Source organism: Salvia splendens, chromosome 13 (assembly GCF_004379255.2).
Source record: "Salvia splendens isolate huo1 chromosome 13, SspV2, whole genome shotgun sequence".
NCBI classification, from domain to species: Eukaryota; Viridiplantae; Streptophyta; class Magnoliopsida; order Lamiales; family Lamiaceae; genus Salvia; species Salvia splendens.
In genome coordinates, this window is record NC_056044.1 from 28,068,954 (window position 1) to 28,089,112 (window position 20,159).

The 20,159-nt window shown below is 41.3% G+C and overlaps 3 protein-coding genes across 3 annotated transcripts; 1 reads left to right on the forward strand and 2 right to left on the reverse strand.

Moving 5' to 3' along the window:
- Positions 1-11,185: 11,185 nt before the first annotated feature.
- LOC121760816 (protein RKD3-like) lies at positions 11,186-12,348 on the forward strand. The gene is made up of 4 exons (XM_042156426.1): positions 11,186-11,298; positions 11,383-11,516; positions 11,601-11,956; positions 12,025-12,348. The coding sequence occupies exons 1-4, from the start codon at positions 11,186-11,188 to the stop codon at positions 12,346-12,348; spliced, it is 927 nt and encodes a 308-aa protein (XP_042012360.1).
- A 485-nt stretch (positions 12,349-12,833) lies between these two features.
- Positions 12,834-15,131, reverse strand: LOC121761888 (malate dehydrogenase, chloroplastic-like). Its single transcript, XM_042157587.1, has 2 exons — positions 14,902-15,131; positions 12,834-14,150 (listed from the first exon to the last, which is right to left on the reverse strand). Exon 2 carries the CDS (start codon positions 14,140-14,142, stop codon positions 12,901-12,903), a length of 1,242 nt encoding a protein of 413 aa, XP_042013521.1. The 5' UTR covers positions 14,143-14,150; positions 14,902-15,131; the 3' UTR covers positions 12,834-12,900.
- A 280-nt stretch (positions 15,132-15,411) lies between these two features.
- LOC121761887 (geranylgeranyl diphosphate reductase, chloroplastic) lies at positions 15,412-17,143 on the reverse strand. Its single transcript, XM_042157586.1, has one exon. The coding sequence runs from the start codon at positions 17,003-17,005 to the stop codon at positions 15,596-15,598; it is 1,410 nt and encodes a 469-aa protein (XP_042013520.1). The 5' UTR covers positions 17,006-17,143; the 3' UTR covers positions 15,412-15,595.
- Positions 17,144-20,159: the final 3,016 nt, after the last annotated feature.

A 20,159-nucleotide genomic window follows, 5' to 3' on the forward strand; every position in this document is an offset into this window, starting at 1 on the left:
TTTCCAATCCGTAAACATATGGTATAATCACGTTAGTTGGATTTTTATACTATTTCTGCATATATTTTACCTTTTAGCTTTTTTTAAAAAAAATTTGGTGGCAAAATTGTTAATCGACTATGTATCCTAATGTGCACCATTTAGAGGATACATGAAACGATATTAAATACTTCATCTAACACTTTCTTTGTTATTTTGGTTTAAAATTGAAAATTGACTGAAACTAAAATAAAATAATTTTTTATACTATTTCATGTTCTTTTTGAATGACACATACATATAGTACTCAATAAATTTTGAGTCAGTTCAAAAACGACTAAAAGAGTAAAAATATCCACAAATAGTGCAAAAACTCTACAACATGATTATACCATATGCTCAAGGATAATTGATAAGGGAAAAACCCTTAGTGAAAAAGATAAAGAAAGTCGCAGAGAAACCGTGCTCTGTCGACAATCGGAAATTCTAAACGGAAAACTAAATAAAGATAAAAGACAATGATTATGATTTATTGATTGAATAATGAGAATAACAATAGGTCATATTTATAATACTCCTATTAATAACCTAATTTGGTGAATAAGATAATAAAGATATGGAAAAGATATGATAATATAATAATAGAGATATGAGAGATATTTCGGAAGATATAATCGTATCAACAAGGAATCCTCCAGGATCAATAACATGCTCGCCAAAATTGAGTTTGGAAGGGATTTTCAACTTTCTTTTCTCACCCAAGCACATCCCCAATACTAGTAGCCATCGTTTGATTACTTGTCCACTACCAAGTTTGATATCAATTAGATCCCCTCGTTCAAAAGTGGGATCGAAAAATATTCCATCAATCAGCTTTCCCTTGTAGTGTATGTGAACCCCGTCACATTCTTGAACTTGCGATGGGGCAGCAGCTGCGGGAATTATTGATAAGGTATGAATCCTATCGGATCTACACGGCAAGAAGATAGTCGTTGATGGTGGCGGCGGGGCAGCAGCCAGCAGCTGCGCTGTTGAAGAGTCGGGAGACAGCGGCGGTGGTGGTGGTATCAGGACAGCAGTGACGGCCAACGGCGTGAGTGTTGAGCAGTAGGGACTTGTAGGACGGAGTTGCGGTTGTTGCACATCAACTGGATATTCGTGGCAGGAACGACCTTTAGTTGTCGCGGTTGGGGAAATTATCTAGGCTGCATATGTCGGGCCTGAGTACTGGACGTGTTGCGGTGGCATATCGACCCAAGAATATGATGAACGAAGTTGTAGTGGTTGCCAGACAGCAGCTGCAGTAGGTGAACAACCGGAGGGTAGCCACGATGGTGGATGCGGCAGTCGGTCAGATTGCGGTAGCGAACGGGTCGGGTGGTCTTCCGGCTGCCAAAAATCGGTATAAGGTGAGTACTCATCCACGCTATAATTGTAGGAATTGCTCGAATCTCCAACTCCATAGTACACCGGAGGATATAGCTCTCCCAACGGCTGATAGTGGTAGTACAAGTCATCCAGCACCGGTGTCGGCAAGGGATGGTGTTGGTACGGCACTGACATTGGCTCAGGGGGCAGAGAGGGGTATCCGTTGTCGTAATGATGATATCCGTGCTGCTCTCGCCGGTGTGATGGGTACCAACATGAACTAGGTTTTGACTGCGGAAAAGTATTGGGCAGCGGTGGTGGCGGTAAAGGCGGTTGTGCAGCGGGGTAAGGGTTGAATTGGTGGCGGTAAAGCTCTGGCTGTCCGTTAGGCAGGTCTGGTGGAGGTCGCAGCTGCACGACATCAGTTGCAACATGCCAAGAAGGTTGTTCGTGGTAGGAAATCACCGGAGTTGTGTACGACAAGAGAAACTCGTCATACTTGTCCAGCTTCTTGTGTATTCTGTCGCACGCAACCAATATCTGGTCACTTAGGTAAGATAGATAGATTTCATCGTTGGAATTCATGGTGAGATCGCGATGAAAGCACCAGTTGATAAGAAAAAAACCCTTATCAAGTGAAAAAAGATAAAGAAAGTCGCAGAGAAATCGTGCTTTGTCGACAATTGGATATTCTAAACGGAAAACTAAATAAAGATAAAAGACAATAATTATGATTTCATTGATTGAATAATCAGAATAACAATAGGTCATATTTATAATACTCCTATGAATAACCTAACTTGGTGAACAAGATAATAAAAATATGGAAAAGATATGATAATACAATAATAGAGATAAGGGAGATATTTCAGAAGATATAATCGTATCAATAATGGTACGAGTAAAACTGTCCAATAACAAAAAGTTTAGATCATCCGCAAAGGTGTGGATGTCCCGGTGGACTTCCCAAAAACACCTCCTGCCACGTCATAAGGACCTCCCACTGCACTGCCACGTCATAAAGACATCCCACTGCACAATGACAGAATCCCCAAGGACATCCCGGCGGACATCCACAATAAAAAAAATCATAAATTCACCAAATTAAATAATTTAGGGAATTAAAATTTTGACACGAATACGGACGGAGAAAGTGCAATGATAATTTCATTAAATAAAAAAAGTTCAGTTCAACAAAAAATATAAACAAATTACATTATAAAATATCAACGTGCACCCCTCCGCATCCGTAGCTCTTCAATTATATCGTTCTGGAGTCGAATATGGGCTTGTTGTTAGCGCATGTCAGCAAATGCACGAACCTGATCGGCCTCTCCATGGGGTATCCCCATACTCACATTCGCGGTGGCCACGCCGTGGCTTGGATTGGCAGCATTCAACATCATCATTGGCCCAAGCAGTCAGTGCTGGACCTTCATCTTCGACAATCATGTTGTGCATGATAATACATGCGTACATGACATCAGCGATGCTGTCAATATACTACAGTCGTGATGGACCCTTCACTGCCGCCCATCGAGCCTGGAGCACACCAAATGCCCGCTCCACATCCTTGCGCACTGCCTCCTCACGTCCCGCAAAATAGACCTTCTTTTCGTCTGATGGGTATCTGATCGTCTTCACAAAGACGGGCCACATAGGGTATATCCCATCAGCCAAATAGTAGCCCATATTGTGTTGGTTGCCGTTAGAGGACGAAACTGACAGCCGGACCAACGCCCATGCACTGCTGGTTGAAAAGGGGCGACGACTGGAGTCGCCCTGGAGGACGTTGATGTCGTTGTTCGACCCAGCTACTCCAAAATACGCATGCCAAATCCACAGCCGGTAGTTAGCTACCGCTTCAAGGACAATCGTGGGATTCTTGCTTTTGAAGCAGGTAGTGTACACCCCTTTCCAGGCGGAGGGCCAGTTCTTCCACTCCCAATACATACAATCTATGGTGCCCAACATTCCCGGAAACCCGTGATGAATCACGTGCATATCCATCAGAGTCTGGCAGTCTTCGGGGGTAGGCTTCCGAAGATACTCATCCCCGAATATCTCCCTAACGCCCTCACAAAAATACTTCAGACAATCGCGGGCAGTCGACTTGCCGATGTGGAGGTACTCGTCGAACATGTCGGCCGCGCCTCCGTACGCCAGCTGCCTGATTGCGGCAGTGCACTTCTGTATTGGCCTGTGACCAGTGGCGGACACAGTAAGGCAAGGCAAGGGGCTTAAGCCCCTCCCATGAAGCTTTTTTTTTTATTTTTTCTATCTCTATATTTTTAAAAATTTTGACAACTAGGTACCAGCCAATGCCATTGGAATGTTGTTAAGGAGTAAATCATAGAAAGTTTAATGATCAAAAGGGCTGAACTATAACTAAAAAAACCAAAAATTGCATAAGGTAAAGAACAAAGCCGCTCCATGCGAAGAAGATGAAGCAATTCAAAAAGGAAATAATATAAATACTATAAAATTACCGTTTAAGGCCGTGCATAAAAAATCGAGCCCAATTCACTTATAATTGTATAAATTTAACACGTCTTATATTAATTTTGATAAAAGTGCCATATTAATTTTGATAAAAGTGCCATGTTAACTTTTCATTTTGATTTACAAGACATAACCAGAATTCTAATTTCGTAGCTTAATTTTCTTCCAATTCTAAATCTTATAACAGGGTACTTCTTCATTGCAATTTTCATCTATATTATAATCCACAAACATTTCAATTTATATATTAATTTAGTTTTACACATAAAATGTTTATGCATTTTTATAGCTATTGTGTTTGTGAGATTTTTACTCTATACACTCTATATTATCTCTACCCATATTTTCTATTTTGATTCGTTCATTAAAACTTTTTTCAATTTATTTATGGTAAGTTTTTCTCCATTATGAAGTAGAACATATTTTTATCAACACTATTTCGAACACTTTTTGTCTTTAATTCCTTCTTCCTTTATCAATTTTGTATCGAAACTTTTATTGGCCACCATCAAAATATTTTTCATAAACGAAGATAATATACAATGCAGCCCTTGGTAAAAAAAATTTCTGCGTCCGCCACTGCCTGTGACCGGGTTTACCAACTGCATCCTCCCTGAACCTGAAATACTCGTATCGAAGCTCTAAAGCGCTCACGATACGCATAAATAGCGGACGATGCATCCTAAAACGTCGCCGAAATAAGTTATCCCCAAACCGCGGCTCCGGAGCGAAGTAGTCTTCATACAACCGACAGTGTGCAGCGATTTGGTCCCGGGGTACTATAGCTCGACGATGGATGGGGCGAGGTATCGCCGGCTACTGCTGCTGCTGCAAGGCCGCTTGTATCAGACGATTTATCTCCCGGGACATAACGGCCCGTACCTCTTCGTTAATTCGCCGGCGTATGTCATCAGCACCCCCACCACTACCACCCGCACCACTACCACTACCACCACCACTAGCCATTTTGGATATACTAATAGAAAAGTAGAGAGAGAGAGAGAAACTCGTTAGAACAAGTGGTGCGGATGCTCTTACATTCCAATTGTCCAAAGACCTAAATGAACTTCATCCAATAATAAAGATAGGTTAACAAAAGTAATAAAATAAGTAAAAAGAAATTAACAGTGATACTGATCTCTAAGAGGATTATAATATAACAATAATAATTATAAGGGATAATTGTTATTCAATCATAAAGTTCAGTCAAATTATGGTTTGTTCCATGAACTTTGAAATATTAAATCATGAATTTTCATTTTTCTCAATATAATTGTCATATTCATGCACAAATAGACATATTTTGGTGATGTTAAACACGACAATAATTCAATAAAATAGGAAGAAAAATGGGAAAATAAAGAAATATAAAAGAAACAAATATTTATTTTAGTAAAACCAGTCGTTTTGAATATTGTTAAAAGACGACATTTAGTGCATACATGGATGGGACAATTGAGAAAAATTGAAACTTCATTATTTAATATTTCAATTTCAAAGTTTATGAGACAAATCAGAATTTGACCAAACTTCATGATATAAATTATTATTCTATAATAATAATAATACATGTAGTACATTATACGATTATTTTGTAACATCTTCGATTAAGGGACTTAAAAATGTATTTTTCCTAGTATACTTACATTCCATTTTCACATTTGTTTAGATATTATTTAATGTACCTGTAAAAGTATTATCTATATATGAGAGTCAAATAATTCAAAACAATCCAAAAAATTGTTGATACCAGAGATTATATATAAAGTTGGAACATATATATGCCAACTTAAAAAAGGAAAAAAAACAAACAAAACTACGAATATACATTTCATTGGTGATCATTACCCAATAATAAATTGCAATTAAGAATAACTTTAAATTTAAAGTTGCATTTAGTTTGTAACTTCCTATATTTGAGGAATGAAGGTTAAATGCCAGTAAATTCATCATTGGTGGGAATAATTGAGCTCTTGCAGTGCAGTAGTGCATTAATAATTAATCAGTAACTCACTAAATTATGACCACTTGTTCTCTTCATAAGTACTTTATTACTCCTATTGTTCCATTATTTATGACATGTACTATTCGTTTGTAGATTATCCATATGTATGACATAGATAATGAGACGAAGGACATACTTTTGAAGTTAAAATTAACATATTTCTTTGTTCACTAAATTCAATTCTCTAAGAGCATCCACAATAGCACCTAGCGCACCGTCTAGCCGAGCCCTGGCGCTAGACGGTGCGCTCGGCGAACCATTGCAACCGCCTAGCGGTTTTTCAAAAAAAAAATCGCCTAGCGCTAGGCGATATACGGGCGCTCGGCGATACTATATATACGCGCTTTGCACGTCATTTTCATTCGCACCACTTTTTTTAACGAGTTTTCTCTCTATCTTAATTTCTGTACAAGAGCAACAACGCGAAATGGAGAACAACAATGAAGGTACTCCAGTGACGAGCGAGTCTCAAACTCCCCCGGTACCCGTGGGAGGTGGATGGGGTCCGATGCCAGGGTACTACAACATGTACCCGTGGCAGGGGATGATGCCCGGAATGGCATCCGGGGGGAATATGCCCGGGATGGCAGCTGGGGGGAGTATGCCTGCGTGGCAGGGGTACCGGGGATGCAACCCGGTATGCAGATGATGCTGGGGTGGGTGCCCGGGATGCAGATGATGTCGGGGGGGAGGACGGCGATGCAGCCCCCGACAGGAGGGGTACCGGCGACGCAGGGGACGCCGGGGGAGGAAAATGTCTATCGCCCAGTTTTGATTTTTTGACTGCTTCTTCGCACACATCGACCCCAACGCAGGCGCAGTTCACGCAATTTGAGACTTTTTCCTTAGAGGAGTTGGGGTTTGATATTTTCGGAGTTCCGGATACTCCCGTTCAAACGGGGGGAGCAGTGCGGGGTCGTGGCGCACTAAAGAAGAAGGGCAACGGGAAGAGGGTCGGCGAGTCGCCGCAGCTGGGTGAGGACGACTGCTCGGTACGGAGGAGGTGGACCGATGCGGAGAGCGTCGCGCTGTCCAAGGCGTGGGTGAGTGTTTGCGATGATCCCCTCACTTCGAACAATCAGAGGATCGTCAACTTGTGGGCTAAAATAGCAGCAACCTACAAGACATTTTGCTCGGAGGGGAGGCCACGCTCCAGGGAGGATTGCCGGAAGGCGTGAGACCGAATCAGGGCTGCGGTCTCCCGATTTTCGGGCTTGTACACCAACGCCCTCCGCATGTAGAGTAGTGGCCAAACGGAGGATGACTGCAGGAGGATAGCGGAGAAAGCCTTCCCCCAGCCCGGGTTGTATAAGGGTTTCACCTACTGGAACTGCTTTGTGGTGCTGAACGAACCGAGAAGTTTCGAGCAGGTGTCGACACTGGCTGGCCGAAGAAGCAACGACTGAACTACACCGGTGATTTCAGCGGCAGCAGCGGTGGTTCCCACGACCTCCCCGAGACTGCCCAGGTGATCCCCACCCCTCGTTTGTTCGCTCGCCGACCTTGCCCGACAGGGCAAAAGCAGGCGCAACTGGAGGCGAGGGGGTCGCCGAGGGTTCCTAGGAGGTCCAGTCGGCATCATCCTTGGCCAGTCCACAGAGGATCTCAAATTCTTCGCGCGTCAACAAACGCGCGCTCAGATGGTCAAGACGTTAGCCGAATGGCGGGCGGCGACGGACTCCGAGGAGAAGAGTTTTCTTCACGCATTGCTCGTGAGCATGCGTGACGATTTGAGTGGAGGCGGCAGCAACGGTGGCGACGGAGGCGGCAGCGACAGCGACGACGGAGGCGACGGATACGAGGAGTGAATTTTTTTAATTCATGTACTTTTTTTAATTAATGTACTTTTTTGATTTTATTGTACTTTTTTTTAATTAATGTATTTTTTTTTAATTTTAATAGTATTATTAAATTTACCCGTATCTGTGTCGTAAATTTAATTTCGTATGTTGTATGATTGTTAATTATTTGTTTTATATAATTTTGAGTGATGTGGCTAGGCTATAGCTGGGCTATGACTAGGCTATTTGCTTGTCTTGATGATGTGGCAGGAGGATTTTTAGGACTGATAATGTGGCAGAAGGAGTTTGTGTTTAGGCTATGACCGGTTTATTTGTTAGGTAAGGAAAAAAAACAAACTGATTTCCTCAATTAGACTAGCACGAATAACTAAATTCTGCCTATTCCAAAATCACACGAAAATCAAGAAAGATTAACTGATCCCTAAATCAGTATCAGCGGATAATATTGTGAAGTCTTCACGTGCGAAACTTTTCTTTTATGGTTAAAATTTCCTTGTAGATAACAAAACCAATAATTAGTCTATTTTTATAGTCTACTCAAGTAAAAACGTCCTGTTCTGAAAATTATTTCAATAATAGTAAAATATTGTGTTTTCGCTTTGTCCCGATAAATAGGAATGGAATACTAGTGTAATTTTGTGGCTTTCCTTATAGGGTAAAGAGTTGATGCCATCATTAAAATCTAATCTCGACTGGAGCACCCATCAAACTATGTGTTTAGAATATAATTTATAATTTAATGAATGAAAAAAATCATGCTCAAGCATCCAGATAACACAAAGCTTTTTAGATTACATTTTTTAATTTCAAATTTGTAAAATGAAATTTTGAATTTTAGATTTCAAATTACTGATAAAATATTAAAATAATGAAATTTTGATTTTTTTTATTTAGATACCCTCTTTGTCTCATACCAAGTGATTAAGTTTCCATTTTGGATTGTCCCACTACAAGTATTTGATTTCTTCTTTTAGCAAAAAAATAAAGCATTTTTCCTCTCTTACGTTATTCCATCCCACTCAATAAATACAATTTTCTTAAATCTCGTGCCTAAGAGAAATTCATCACTTCTGATGGGACGAAGGAAGTATAAGATTTTAAATTTACTGGTAAAATATTAAATTTTAAGGTACCATTGAAACTATTTTCTTACTCTGTTTTTGGTTTTGAATCCAAATGAAAATAGTCCTATACACTATGGGCAATATTCGGTTTACAAGATTAAATTTTATGATTAAATTTGTAATAAGTTTGGTTCATAAAATTGAATCCCACAACTTAATCTTACATGAATAATTATATGATAATGAGTCATAGTCACCTTCTCCCAACCAAAATAATCGTACAACTTAATTTTAGATAGATAATCATATGACAATGAGTCATGACAACCGAACGCCACCTATGATAGATGATATATCATGTAATGCATTCTGTTTTTACAATTATTGTTATGAGTCAGAACATAAGTTAAATTTTCGGATATATATTACTTTCCTAGGGGAGTGATCAATTGTCAACTCATCATTTAATTGCTAACTACAACTAATTTAAGACCATAGGATTTTAGAAAACTTGTGGTCTACAATTTGTCACGTGTAATTTTCATTTTTATTAATTAAATCGAAAAAGATAAAAAAAAAACTACCAAATTAGGGTTTTGGATGAAAATGTCAATACAGTGTTACGAAAGTATCAACACAATACTTTGAGAATGTTAACGCATTGCTTATATTGACATTCTACATGTATTATATTGACATATTTTATATATCATGTTGACATTTGTTGCTGTACGAAAAAATTGAAAATTTTTGAATTTTTTTCAAATTTTGACATCGGAACATATGCAAGTGAGATCTTGTTAGAATCCTTATGAAATTATCTTTAATTTGATATATGTTGTGCGAAAAATAATTTAAATCAAGAAAGTTATATGCTTTTTAAAGTTATGAGATATTTTTCAAAAGTTAGTTATAACTAATTTATTGTAAATTGACATTAATACCCTTATTGACGTTTTTTGTTGATTGTATTGACATTGCTAATGATCTAGGTTCTTAATTTGAATATCTAATGACAATTATTTAATTGTAGTTAGCAATTAAGTATTGAGTTAGCAATATAACACCCCTACTTTCCCATCCACCAAATAAACAAAATTTTAAACAATAAATTCCATTTGGGTGAGAACATACAATTTAGGGTCTTCTTGATGAGTTTAAAACGTTCTTCATTCTTCACCAATGTAAAAGAGTTCATCGATTGTGTAAGAAAATGTACATGAACTGACTATCAAATAACACATGATTAAATAAATAGTTTTCTTATATGGGATTTGGTTTCCTAGATAAAATAGTAAGAGTAGCAAAATAATCTAGACATAAGTTGTGAGATTATTTAATACGAAGGGGTTGACGATGACTAACTATCACATGACTATCGATATAGGATTAAGTCATGAGATTCAATTTCATGAAGCAAACATAATACTCCATCTGTCACATTAAAATTGAAACGTTTTTATTTTTGGGCTGTCTAGTTAAAAATGAAAGTTTCATAAAATAAAAACATCATTTCTACTTTTTCATCTATCTTATTTATTCTCTAATCATTAATTCACAAAACAACACTACATCGAATCTCGTGCCAAAAAGAAAATATTTCATTTCTAATGGAATAGAGGGATACAAATTTAATCATGGATATAATCTTACAAACTGGAACAACCCCTTATTGTTGTTATCATTTGCTTGACTCCAATAATTCTGTATTTGATTTGATCTATTTTATAACGCTACAAAAAAACAAAATTTACTTGTATTTTCCAAGCACTTTTCCGAGCACTCAACAAAAATTCCGAGCACCCCTATGTGCGAGGCATTATGGAACATTTTCGAGCACTACATCATGCTCATAAAACTCCATAATTGCGATCGCTTATTGGTGCTCGGAAATATTCACATTGAGACAGCCATCATACTATTGACCAATGATCCAAGCACATTCCAATGCTTGTAGTTCTAGCTGCTGTGCTCGGAAAGTACTTAGAAATACTTCAACGCGCGAGGGGAATATGGTGCTCGAAAATGTGTTTCCTGATTCAACGACCAATTTGATTTATCCCTAGCTAGTTCCAACTTCCAATTCGAAATCATTTATATATGCGTGTGTGATCTTCATAAATCAACTGATCATCTAAATCTAAAGCACAGATTCCACACTAATTAATCGAACACCGAATACGTTTAATTGCATACACATATCCTCCTACCATACATAATCATTACAAATGGATCATACAATTTTATGACATGAGTATATTTATTCCAGATGGCATGTATATACATGAGGATTAATTCATACGCCGGCGCACGATCTTCCAGAGCATTAAATGATCATAATTACATTCCTACGGTTTGGTTACCCTCTTCACCATTCTTCTCTTCCATATATACACATTCCCACCGCCACCTCCTTCCTTCTCCTATCGCCATTTCCATTCATTACAACTCCTTACTTCAAGGTAATGGAAATCAACATGGGCTGGTCAAATTACAATCAAGCTCTCACCACAATTCCCAAAGAAGACTACGACGATGTCTTCTCCATCCCTTCCCAACTTCCACCTCTCGATTTAAGGTAGTAGTGATCATCATCGTCATCATCATCATGTTAGTTTTTCTCATTTCATCAATCTTACTTGTTAATTGTGGTTGAAATCAGTGGAATCCTTGGCTTTCATGGATGCGAGTTTGGGATGGAAGAAACAATTCCTCATTTATCATCGGATTTGTGTCTTTATCATGACCCTTTCTATCCCCCTTTTGATCTTCATCAAAACAAAACCCTAGTTCCAGGTAAATCAAACACTCTCAAATCTCAATTATCATTCCCCCTTTTCGAAGATTTAGTTGATTACTTTTATGTAAAACATGCTGCAGAGTGTGTGTTTGTTGATGAATTGGGAGGTGGAACGCAAGTGCAAACACAACCACAGCAGCAGCAGTTGCTTTTGCTGGATTATAATGGCTCTACGATCAACGATGGCAAGTTGGTAGTGAATGAGGAGAAGAGGGTTAGTAATAGATCGTTTGAAGAATTGGAGGAAAGCAACAAGAATCCGAAGAAATTGACAAGGCAAATGATTTCTCAGTACTTCTACATGCCGATTACTCAGGCAGCACGGGAGCTCAATGTAGGGCTAACTCTCTTGAAGAAAAGGTGTAGAGAGTTAGGGATCCAGAGATGGCCCCACAGGAAGCTCATGAGCCTCCAAAGCCTAATTAAGAATGTTCAGGCACATCTCTCTCTCTCTCTCTCTCTCGATTTATCTAAATTTAGGGTTTGATTTTCTGACATTTGTAGCAGGAATTTGGGAAAGAAGAAGGAGAAGGGAAACTGCGGGAATCGTTGCAGATTTTGGAGCAGCAGCGGAAGCTGATGGAGGAGATTCCGGACCTGCAATTGGAGGAGAAAACAAAGAGGCTACGGCAAGCCTTTTTCAAGGCAAACTACAAGAAAAGAAAGCTGATGGGAAGAATCGAGTCGTCGTCGTCGAAATCAGCAGAGCCTGCTCCGTTGCCTCATCAGAATGCTCTAGCTTTGTGTAGTTCTGCTGATGTAATTGACTATGATGAAGAAGATGAGGAGTTCAAGTATTTTTTTGCAGATTGCTTCTATTCTTCCTAGTTTCTAGTGCTGTGAATCTGTCAAAATCCGCCATGCGATTTCGCTTAGACGAGGTGGAGTAAGCTAGAATACACACTAGTTTTTGTATCTCAAAACTAAAATCAGTGGCATCATGTGTATGGTTGATTAGGGTTGGTTTTATGCGCTTCAAATTTTAACTTTCATTGTAGAAGATGACTATTATGTCATAACATAAAAAACTATCCACCTTAGCTCCAAGTGGGGGCAAATATCAATCAAATCTCATACTCCATGCTACCTGCTTCCTAAATGCTCCAATTTATTTAAATTTCTTCACTAGTAGTCTAAATGTTTCCTCACAATCCTGAAAATTTGATCATGTTATTGATACAAAGCATATTTGGGTATGTTATGCCATAATTAATTGGGTTATGGCCCAATGAGAAAATACAAAGCAAACCCAAGAAAAGGCCCAAACACATGTAACTAATAATCTCACTTTAAAACAAGGAAGTAACACCCAATTAGGAAACAAAACTGCTTTATTAATCGCAAAAGATAGATATGCTTTAAACCAACTGCAGTGAAAAGCTAAGCAGTAACTAGTTGGTTTTGAACAAAAGCAACACCTTTCTCAATACTGGCCTTCAGCTCTGGCTTCAGAGCTTCTAAAGCCTTGTTTTCATAATCGGTTAGTCCGTGAAGTTCCGATGAAATCACGGCCTCGACCCCCTTCCTCCCGAGCTTAATCCTCGAAGCAAAGAACGGGAGATCAGTAATATTGGACTCAACATAGGCGCACTCGTACACGTCACTGTCCCCATCAAGAGCTCGCAGCGAAGACTCAACAAACCTTGCTGCAGCATACGCCATGGAGAGAGTGGCGGATCCTGCTCCGGCCTTCACCTCCACAACCTCTGTCCCGGCATTTTGGATCCTTACTGTCAGCTCTTGCACTTGCTCATCACTGAAAGTAACAGAAGGCTTTGCCTTTGACAGCAGGGGTAGAATAGTAATCCCCGCATGGCCCCCAATGACCGGGACATCAACGTCAATGAGCTTCAAGTTCTTCTCTTGGGAAACAAATGTGTTAGCTCTCACAACATCAAGAGTTGTCACACCAAAGAGCTTCTTGGGATCATACACCCCTTTCTGTTTCAAAATCTCAGCAGCAATTGGCACTGTGGAGTTCAAGGGGTTGGTGATGATGTGAATCAAGGCATCAGGGCAGTTGTCAGCGATGGCCTCCGCCAAGGTCTTCACTATGCTGGCGTTGGTGTTGAAGAGGTCGTCCCGGGTCATGCCTGGCTTCCTCGGAACACCAGCAGTCATCACGACAACATCAGCTCCTTTCAAGCAATCCGCCAGCTCAGAAGCTCCGGTGAAGCCTGATACACGAGATGGCGTGTTGCAGTGGCTGAGATCAGCAGCAACTCCCTTGACATTCACTATGTCGTATAGATTCAAGGCGGACACGAGTGGTGACATCTTGATTAAGAGGGTGAGAGGCTGGCCTATACCACCAGCAGCTCCAAGAACGGCTACTTTGTAGAATGCATGAAGCTGGACATAACTGTAACATCTCTGGCTTCGTTTTCGGATAGCTCTACAGTAAGAGGCACTAAGGGTTGCACAGCTTTCATTGCCTAAGAATGATGATGATTCTGATTCACAGTTGACAGAGTTACTTGCTTTGAGGCCACTGAAACTCGTGAGGCAGTTTTTCGAGTTAAACTTGATGCTCACGGCCTTAGAGTGAGTCACCTGGCCAACTTTGGGGCCGGAAGATACAGTGGATATAACTGAAAAGGCGGTTGCTGATGTTGCTGCCATCTTGCAACCTGCAAAGAGATAGTACAACATTTAACTTCACAGAAAAACACTTCTTCCATTATCCACATAGTTAACTAGGCACAACTCCAATTTGTTAAACGGTTCGTGCAATTAATCTGTGTGTTTTATAGGAGTATTGATGCCAAGTAACCGAGACATCCAAGAGCAGATGAGTGCAACCTCTGGTTTTCATGATAGAGATGAGCATAAATGCTAGAGGCTAATAGAAAGATGCTGAGTTGATGATGGGTGTTCTGCCTAATTATTGAGTATCAAAACCAATAATAATGGAAAATCACAAAATTTCTACAATGCCAAGATCAAAAGATATCTAAAACTGAGAAATCAGATGGAGATGAGCATACTTTTTTTTATCTAATATAGAAACACATACTAAAATATTCAAAACAAATAAAAGAAAATTTCAGGAGAATTCTACCTATGTAGTATAACTAAATTCAAATACATATACATTGATTCAATGATGATAGTGCACCCACGAAATTCCTCCAGTACGTGACAAGTACAGTGGTATTATTTCATCAAAGTGCACGCGACATTCACAAATGAAGAGACAATTAACCAATGACCCCCGTAAATCAAAGAAACAGAGGAGCAAAAACCCAGATATAAGTTCAAGTTCACCCACCATTTCACAAATCGCAACAGATCTATGAGCCAAAACTAGCTCAACTCTAATCATCATCACAACAATTAAACAAAGGGGAATACCAAAAGAAGAGGAGTGGGTAGACTTACTTTGGAGCTTGCGACTTCAAATTGAGGTGATAAGAGGAAGAATTATGGGAAAGATGTCGATAATTTAAGTGCGTGTGTTCTGAGTTTCTCCGCCGAAGGGCCTTGGTGGAATCAGCACATATCTCGGTATCTATGGTCAGCAGCAGCGACAGCGTTGTCTTTAGAAATTTCCAGTTTCTGTTTTGAATCTGTTGATATTTTTATGCACACTTGCTTTTTTGGAACAGAAAGATAAATCTCACCTTATATTTGAGGTTTCAATTGACGGCTATGATTTCTTCTCATGTGAAAATATCAACCGAGTGACTGGCATGATGTTGTGAAGATGATATACTATACTTACTACGGTACAAATTTTGCGGCTTTGGGCACCAATACGTTTGGATGGACTTCATATCTCTAAATATGGTTTGAAAGGAAAAAATCATAGCGATAAAACTAGTGTACAGGATGACACCAAGTATTTCATTGAAGGAAAAAAAATAGTATCTTTTTGAATATCGCTTGAGATTAGATTCGAATCCCTCAATCTTATTTTATCCTGTAATAACTATGATTACTTTGAGGTTTGATTCAATTACAAGAATATAAAAAGTGAAGTCTAATAATAGCTCAATCTTACAAGCAACATACATAAGTGAAATGTATGAATGAAGATACAATAGACAGCAATGTAGTAGAAACAATCCTGATCTCATAGATTCAACTTCTCCATTTCCCTAGTGAGCGCATTCGCCCTAACCAAACTCCCAATGGTGTTAAAAGCAAGCTTCAAGTCATCCAACGGGTTCCCAGGCACCACACGCTTGTACAAATAGCTGTCGAAAGTCATCTTCTGCACATACTCATCCGCGCACATCTCCACAAACGCCTCCCTCGCCGGATTCGATCGGTAGAACACCTTCTGCAGAATGTCCAGCACCTTATACGTCGGCCAGTAAGTCTTGTCCCACTTCTCCAAATACACCCTCAGATCACTCTCGTCCACCGTCCTCTTCCCGTTCTCCGACCCCTCCACGATCGCCTCCGCGCACATCCTCCCACTCTTCGCCGCAAAGTATATCCCCTCGCCCGAGCACTTCGTCACGTACCCGGCCGCGTCCCCTACTAAAGCCACGCGGTCGAGCACGCGCCTAGGCCGCGGGTGCTCGGGGATCGGGTGGGCCTCGACCCGGATGATTTTCCCTCCCTGGATCTTGTCACGCGCGCGTAGGCGCGTGGCGACCTGGAGTTTCTTAATGTCGCCTTTATGCGTCACCGTGCCGGTCCCCACCGCCACGTGGTCGCATTTGGGGAAAACCCAACCGTAGAAATCCGGCGACACGTCATCGCCGACGTACATCTCGGCGAGGTCTTCGTAGTACTTCATTTTGTCGTCGGGGATTTTGATGCGCTCTTGGAAGGCGATGGCGTATTCGTAGTCACCGGCGTTGATGCCCTTGGCGACGCGGGAATTGGCGCCGTCGGCGCCAATTATCGCGTCGACTTCGAGAGACTTCTTCTCGCCGGAGCCGCCGGTCTTGGAGTTGTAGTCGGTGTAGTGGAGGACGTAGGGGGCGGTTTTGGACTGAGGGAGGTCCATTTTGAGGAAGAGGCCGTTGATGACGGTGGCGCCGGCGGTGGCGGCGCGGTCGCGGAGGTAGGCGTCGAGGACCTCGCGGCGGACCATGCCAATGTATTCGTGCGGCTTGAGCGTGCGGCCGATGTCGACTGCGACGTTGGAGGGAGAGATCATCTTCATTTTGGTGACGCGGCGGTCGATGATGTCGAGGGGGAGGTCGAACTCGCCGACCATGCAGAGGGGGATGGCGCCGCCGCAGGGCTTGCAGTTGTCCATCTTCCGCTCAATCAGGAACGTCTCGATGCCGCCTTTGGCGAGCGTCTCGGCGGCGCATCCGCCGGCGGGGCCGCCGCCGATGACGGCGACGCGGAGGTTGCGGCCGGTGACTCGGGGGCTGGACTTGGAGGCGGAGATCCGGAATTGAGTGCTGCTCCGGCGGCGGTGGGGGGAGGCGGCGGGGTTGGAGAGAGTGATGGCGGAGTTGGTCTCCGGCGAGGAGTGGCGGAGGCCGACGAAGGTTTTGAGGGCGATGGAGGCGGCCATGGTGTGGGGATATTTTGGGGAGTGGAGAGGGAGAGAGAGAGGTTTTTTATGAGGGTTGATGGATATGGTTGGGAGATTTGGGGAGAGAGAGGCGTAGGATGGGGAGAATGGAGGGTGGAGATTGGTTTAGGATAATGGTGGAGATTTTGGCTTTGGTTTTATCGTTGCTTCTTTGGATATGGGGAGGTCTGACTGAGGCACACTTTACTGACATGTGAGATGAGGGGCTTGATTTTGCATGCTTCGAGTGGCTGTTATCTAGCCACGTTCTTGGTGTTAAATTCTTCTTTTCCTAGCTAAACAATGCATTCAAATTTTAAATCCATGTGAATTGTGACCCACCAAAAGTGGGCTGATTCTCTAGTCTACGCTCTGCTTCTTAAGGGGTCCAAAATGAATTTGGGCTCCAAGATTCACTCTAATTCGATATACTTGAATGCTCGATAATCGATCAAGCATAATAACCAATAGTTAAGTCGAAGGACCAATTTAGGATTTTTTTCATAATCCTTGAATATAATGGAAAGTTATATTTTTAGCCTAATTGAGAATTGAGAGGCATTATCATACACTCATTTTTATTAAATTTAAAATGAGTAGTCCAGAATTTATCACATAAAAAATACTTTTAGATTAATTAATAATAAAATGGCCGAATGATAATTTTATGTTTCAGATTTCGTCGCCCCTCCCAAGAAGCCCCCAAAGATACTTCCTCTGCCCCCTCGCCGGCATTATCAAGCAATATTGGCTCTCCAAGCACCGCACTAGGATTCTCGCCGTCATCGCTGCCATTTTCACCTAGCGCGATCTCTCCGCTGATCCCACCTCAACAACCTCAAGTACTTAGTAATTTTCATTTGAAATTAACAGCCAATTAAAAAACAACAAAAGTACATGATATTAATTTATTTAAATTGCATTACCAAAAGTTAGTTCAATCAATTTTCTGAAAGGTTGATTGTCAAAAGAGATGACCTACGACAAATCCTAAAACAAATTCTAAAATAACTCACAACAAAATAAAATAATTTTATAAATATAAGTAATTTTAATAAGTGATTGTGAGATTCATTTTATTTCGTTGTAGGTGTGTTTTAAGAGCATCTGCAACGCGTCGCGCGGGTGTCTCATATCTCGTCCCTCCGAGATGAGACGGTAGCGAGACGCGTTGCAGCGTCCCGTCTCGTCCCGGTCTCGCTGAGACGCCCGTCCTACCGAGACGGATGGCGCGCCAGCTCGCCACGCACCCGCGCTGGCGCTAGGTGTGACGCCCACTCGCCGGCCCACGAGTGGGCTTCGTCACGCTGACGCAATAAATTATTTTTTTTAAAAATCAAATTTGATAAAAAAAACATTAAAAATTCAAACGGTAATATTATCGTTTTCGACCGTTTTTTTTTTCTTTTTTTTACTCTATAAATACTCATATTTCATCCTCATTATACACACAAACACACATCTATTCTTCTCAAAGCATCTCCATTTCCTCTCCAATTTTCATCACAAAATGTCCGGCGACGTAAACTCCGACGAGTTTGACATCAACGCGTTTGGCGACTGGGGGCATGTATAATGTCTTGGGTGGTTCAGGTTCCGGTTCGTTGACGCCGGGCACCCAAGGCTCGTCGACGCCGGCGGGGTACCAACCACCCCATTTTGATGTGGATGCATACGCTCGTCCCTCCGCCCCGAGGTATTCGCAGGGATTATCCCAAATTAGGGAGGATTATCCGGATGATCCCAATCCGGAAGGAGGACGAAGCGGTGGAAGCTCCAGGGCATTCGACGCCGTGGAGGAGGAGGAGGAGGATGTAGGCCGTTATCCGTACAGCCACAAGGACACGATAGCTCTGTACAACGCCTGGATCAACGTCTCGTACAATCCCATCGTCGGGAATCAACAATCCCGGAAGTGCTTTTGGAAAAAGGTCACAAGAGGTTGCCTCGCAGGAGGTTGAGGGCACGGCAGACGATGCAAGGAGGTCCTCCTGTGGGCGTCGACGGCGCAAGCGACCAAGGCGGCTAGAGGGAGGAGGGGCCAGGCGATTCAAGCCACGCGGGTTCCCAAGGGCCGCCCTCATCCTTAAAGTCCATGTACTTCACCGCCACGATGGCGGACACTTCCCCGATGACGCCCGCCCAATATCAAGCCCATCAGGCGTTGTGTATCTGGCATGACAACTTGGTATTCCGCCTCCATTCGGTGCACCGCCACCGCCACCGCCTTCGGGGGATGATTCGCCGGCGGAGTAGTTTTTATAATTTCTATAAAATTGTATTTTAAATTGTGTTTTATTTATTTATTTTGCCACGAATTTAATTATGTATTTTATTTAGGATTTTAAGTTGTAATTTTATTTTATTTAATGAAGTGTGTTTTTATGAATTGAATTTGTTGGAAATAAAAATAAAAAATGAAATTGCATGAATAGTCAAGGGATGAGATGGTTAAGAGATGGAGGGTTGCAGGTGTTGTCTCTTAGTTAAGAGATGTAGTGAAAAGTACAGTGGATCCATGAATAGTTAAGAGATGAGACGGTTAAGAGACGGATAAGAGACATGCGGATGGCCTAATTAGGAAAGACGTTGCTTGAAGAACAGAGATAGATATGAGTTTTCTCTGTATGGACATCAGAAGAATGAGATGAAAGAAAACATTGAGGAAAAGAAGAAAGCATGTTGAGTTCGTGTTTTACTTCCTTCGTTCCATAGTAATAGAATCATTTTGTCATTTCGGTACGTTCCATAGTAATAGAGTTATTTCCTTTTTTAGTAAAAGTCAACTCATTTCACCAAATCTACTTTACTCTCTCTTACTTTATTCTCTATTTATCTCTCTACCTTTTTAATTTTTCACTTTATTCTCCATTTACTTAATTCGCCTAACACAATTTTTTTAATCTTCGTGCCGAAAAGAAACGCTTCCATTACGAACATAGGGAGTATGTAATAAACATTGTCTTTTATGGCTGATCTAAATGACGTTTTCTAGTTTGATGGCCAACGAGTCCGCATAGAATTTATGATCAGCCACACGTGATAAAAATTGGGTAAAAATATTTGATTTAATACCAAAAAGGTGATTCCGTCGCCTTGGTGGCCCCACACTCCGGCCCGATATCATATGAGGGGGTTCAGTCAGAATATGCAG

What these genes read in the sequence shown, in the direction of transcription:
- LOC121760816 (XM_042156426.1), top strand. Translation starts at nt 11,186, where the DNA reads ATGGAAATCAACATGGGCTGGTCAAATTACAATCAAGCTCTCACCACA. An exon ending in CTTCCACCTCTCGATTTAAG is followed by an intron (nt 11,299 to 11,382) that starts GTAGTAGTGATC and finishes GGTTGAAATCAG; the next exon opens with TGGAATCCTTGGCTTTCATG. An exon ending in GCCTAATTAAGAATGTTCAG is followed by an intron (nt 11,957 to 12,024) that starts GCACATCTCTCT and finishes TGACATTTGTAG; the next exon opens with CAGGAATTTGGGAAAGAAGA.
- LOC121761888 (XM_042157587.1), bottom strand. Translation starts at nt 14,142, where the DNA reads ATGGCAGCAACATCAGCAACCGCCTTTTCAGTTATATCCACTGTATCT.
- LOC121761887 (XM_042157586.1), bottom strand. Translation starts at nt 17,005, where the DNA reads ATGGCCGCCTCCATCGCCCTCAAAACCTTCGTCGGCCTCCGCCACTCC.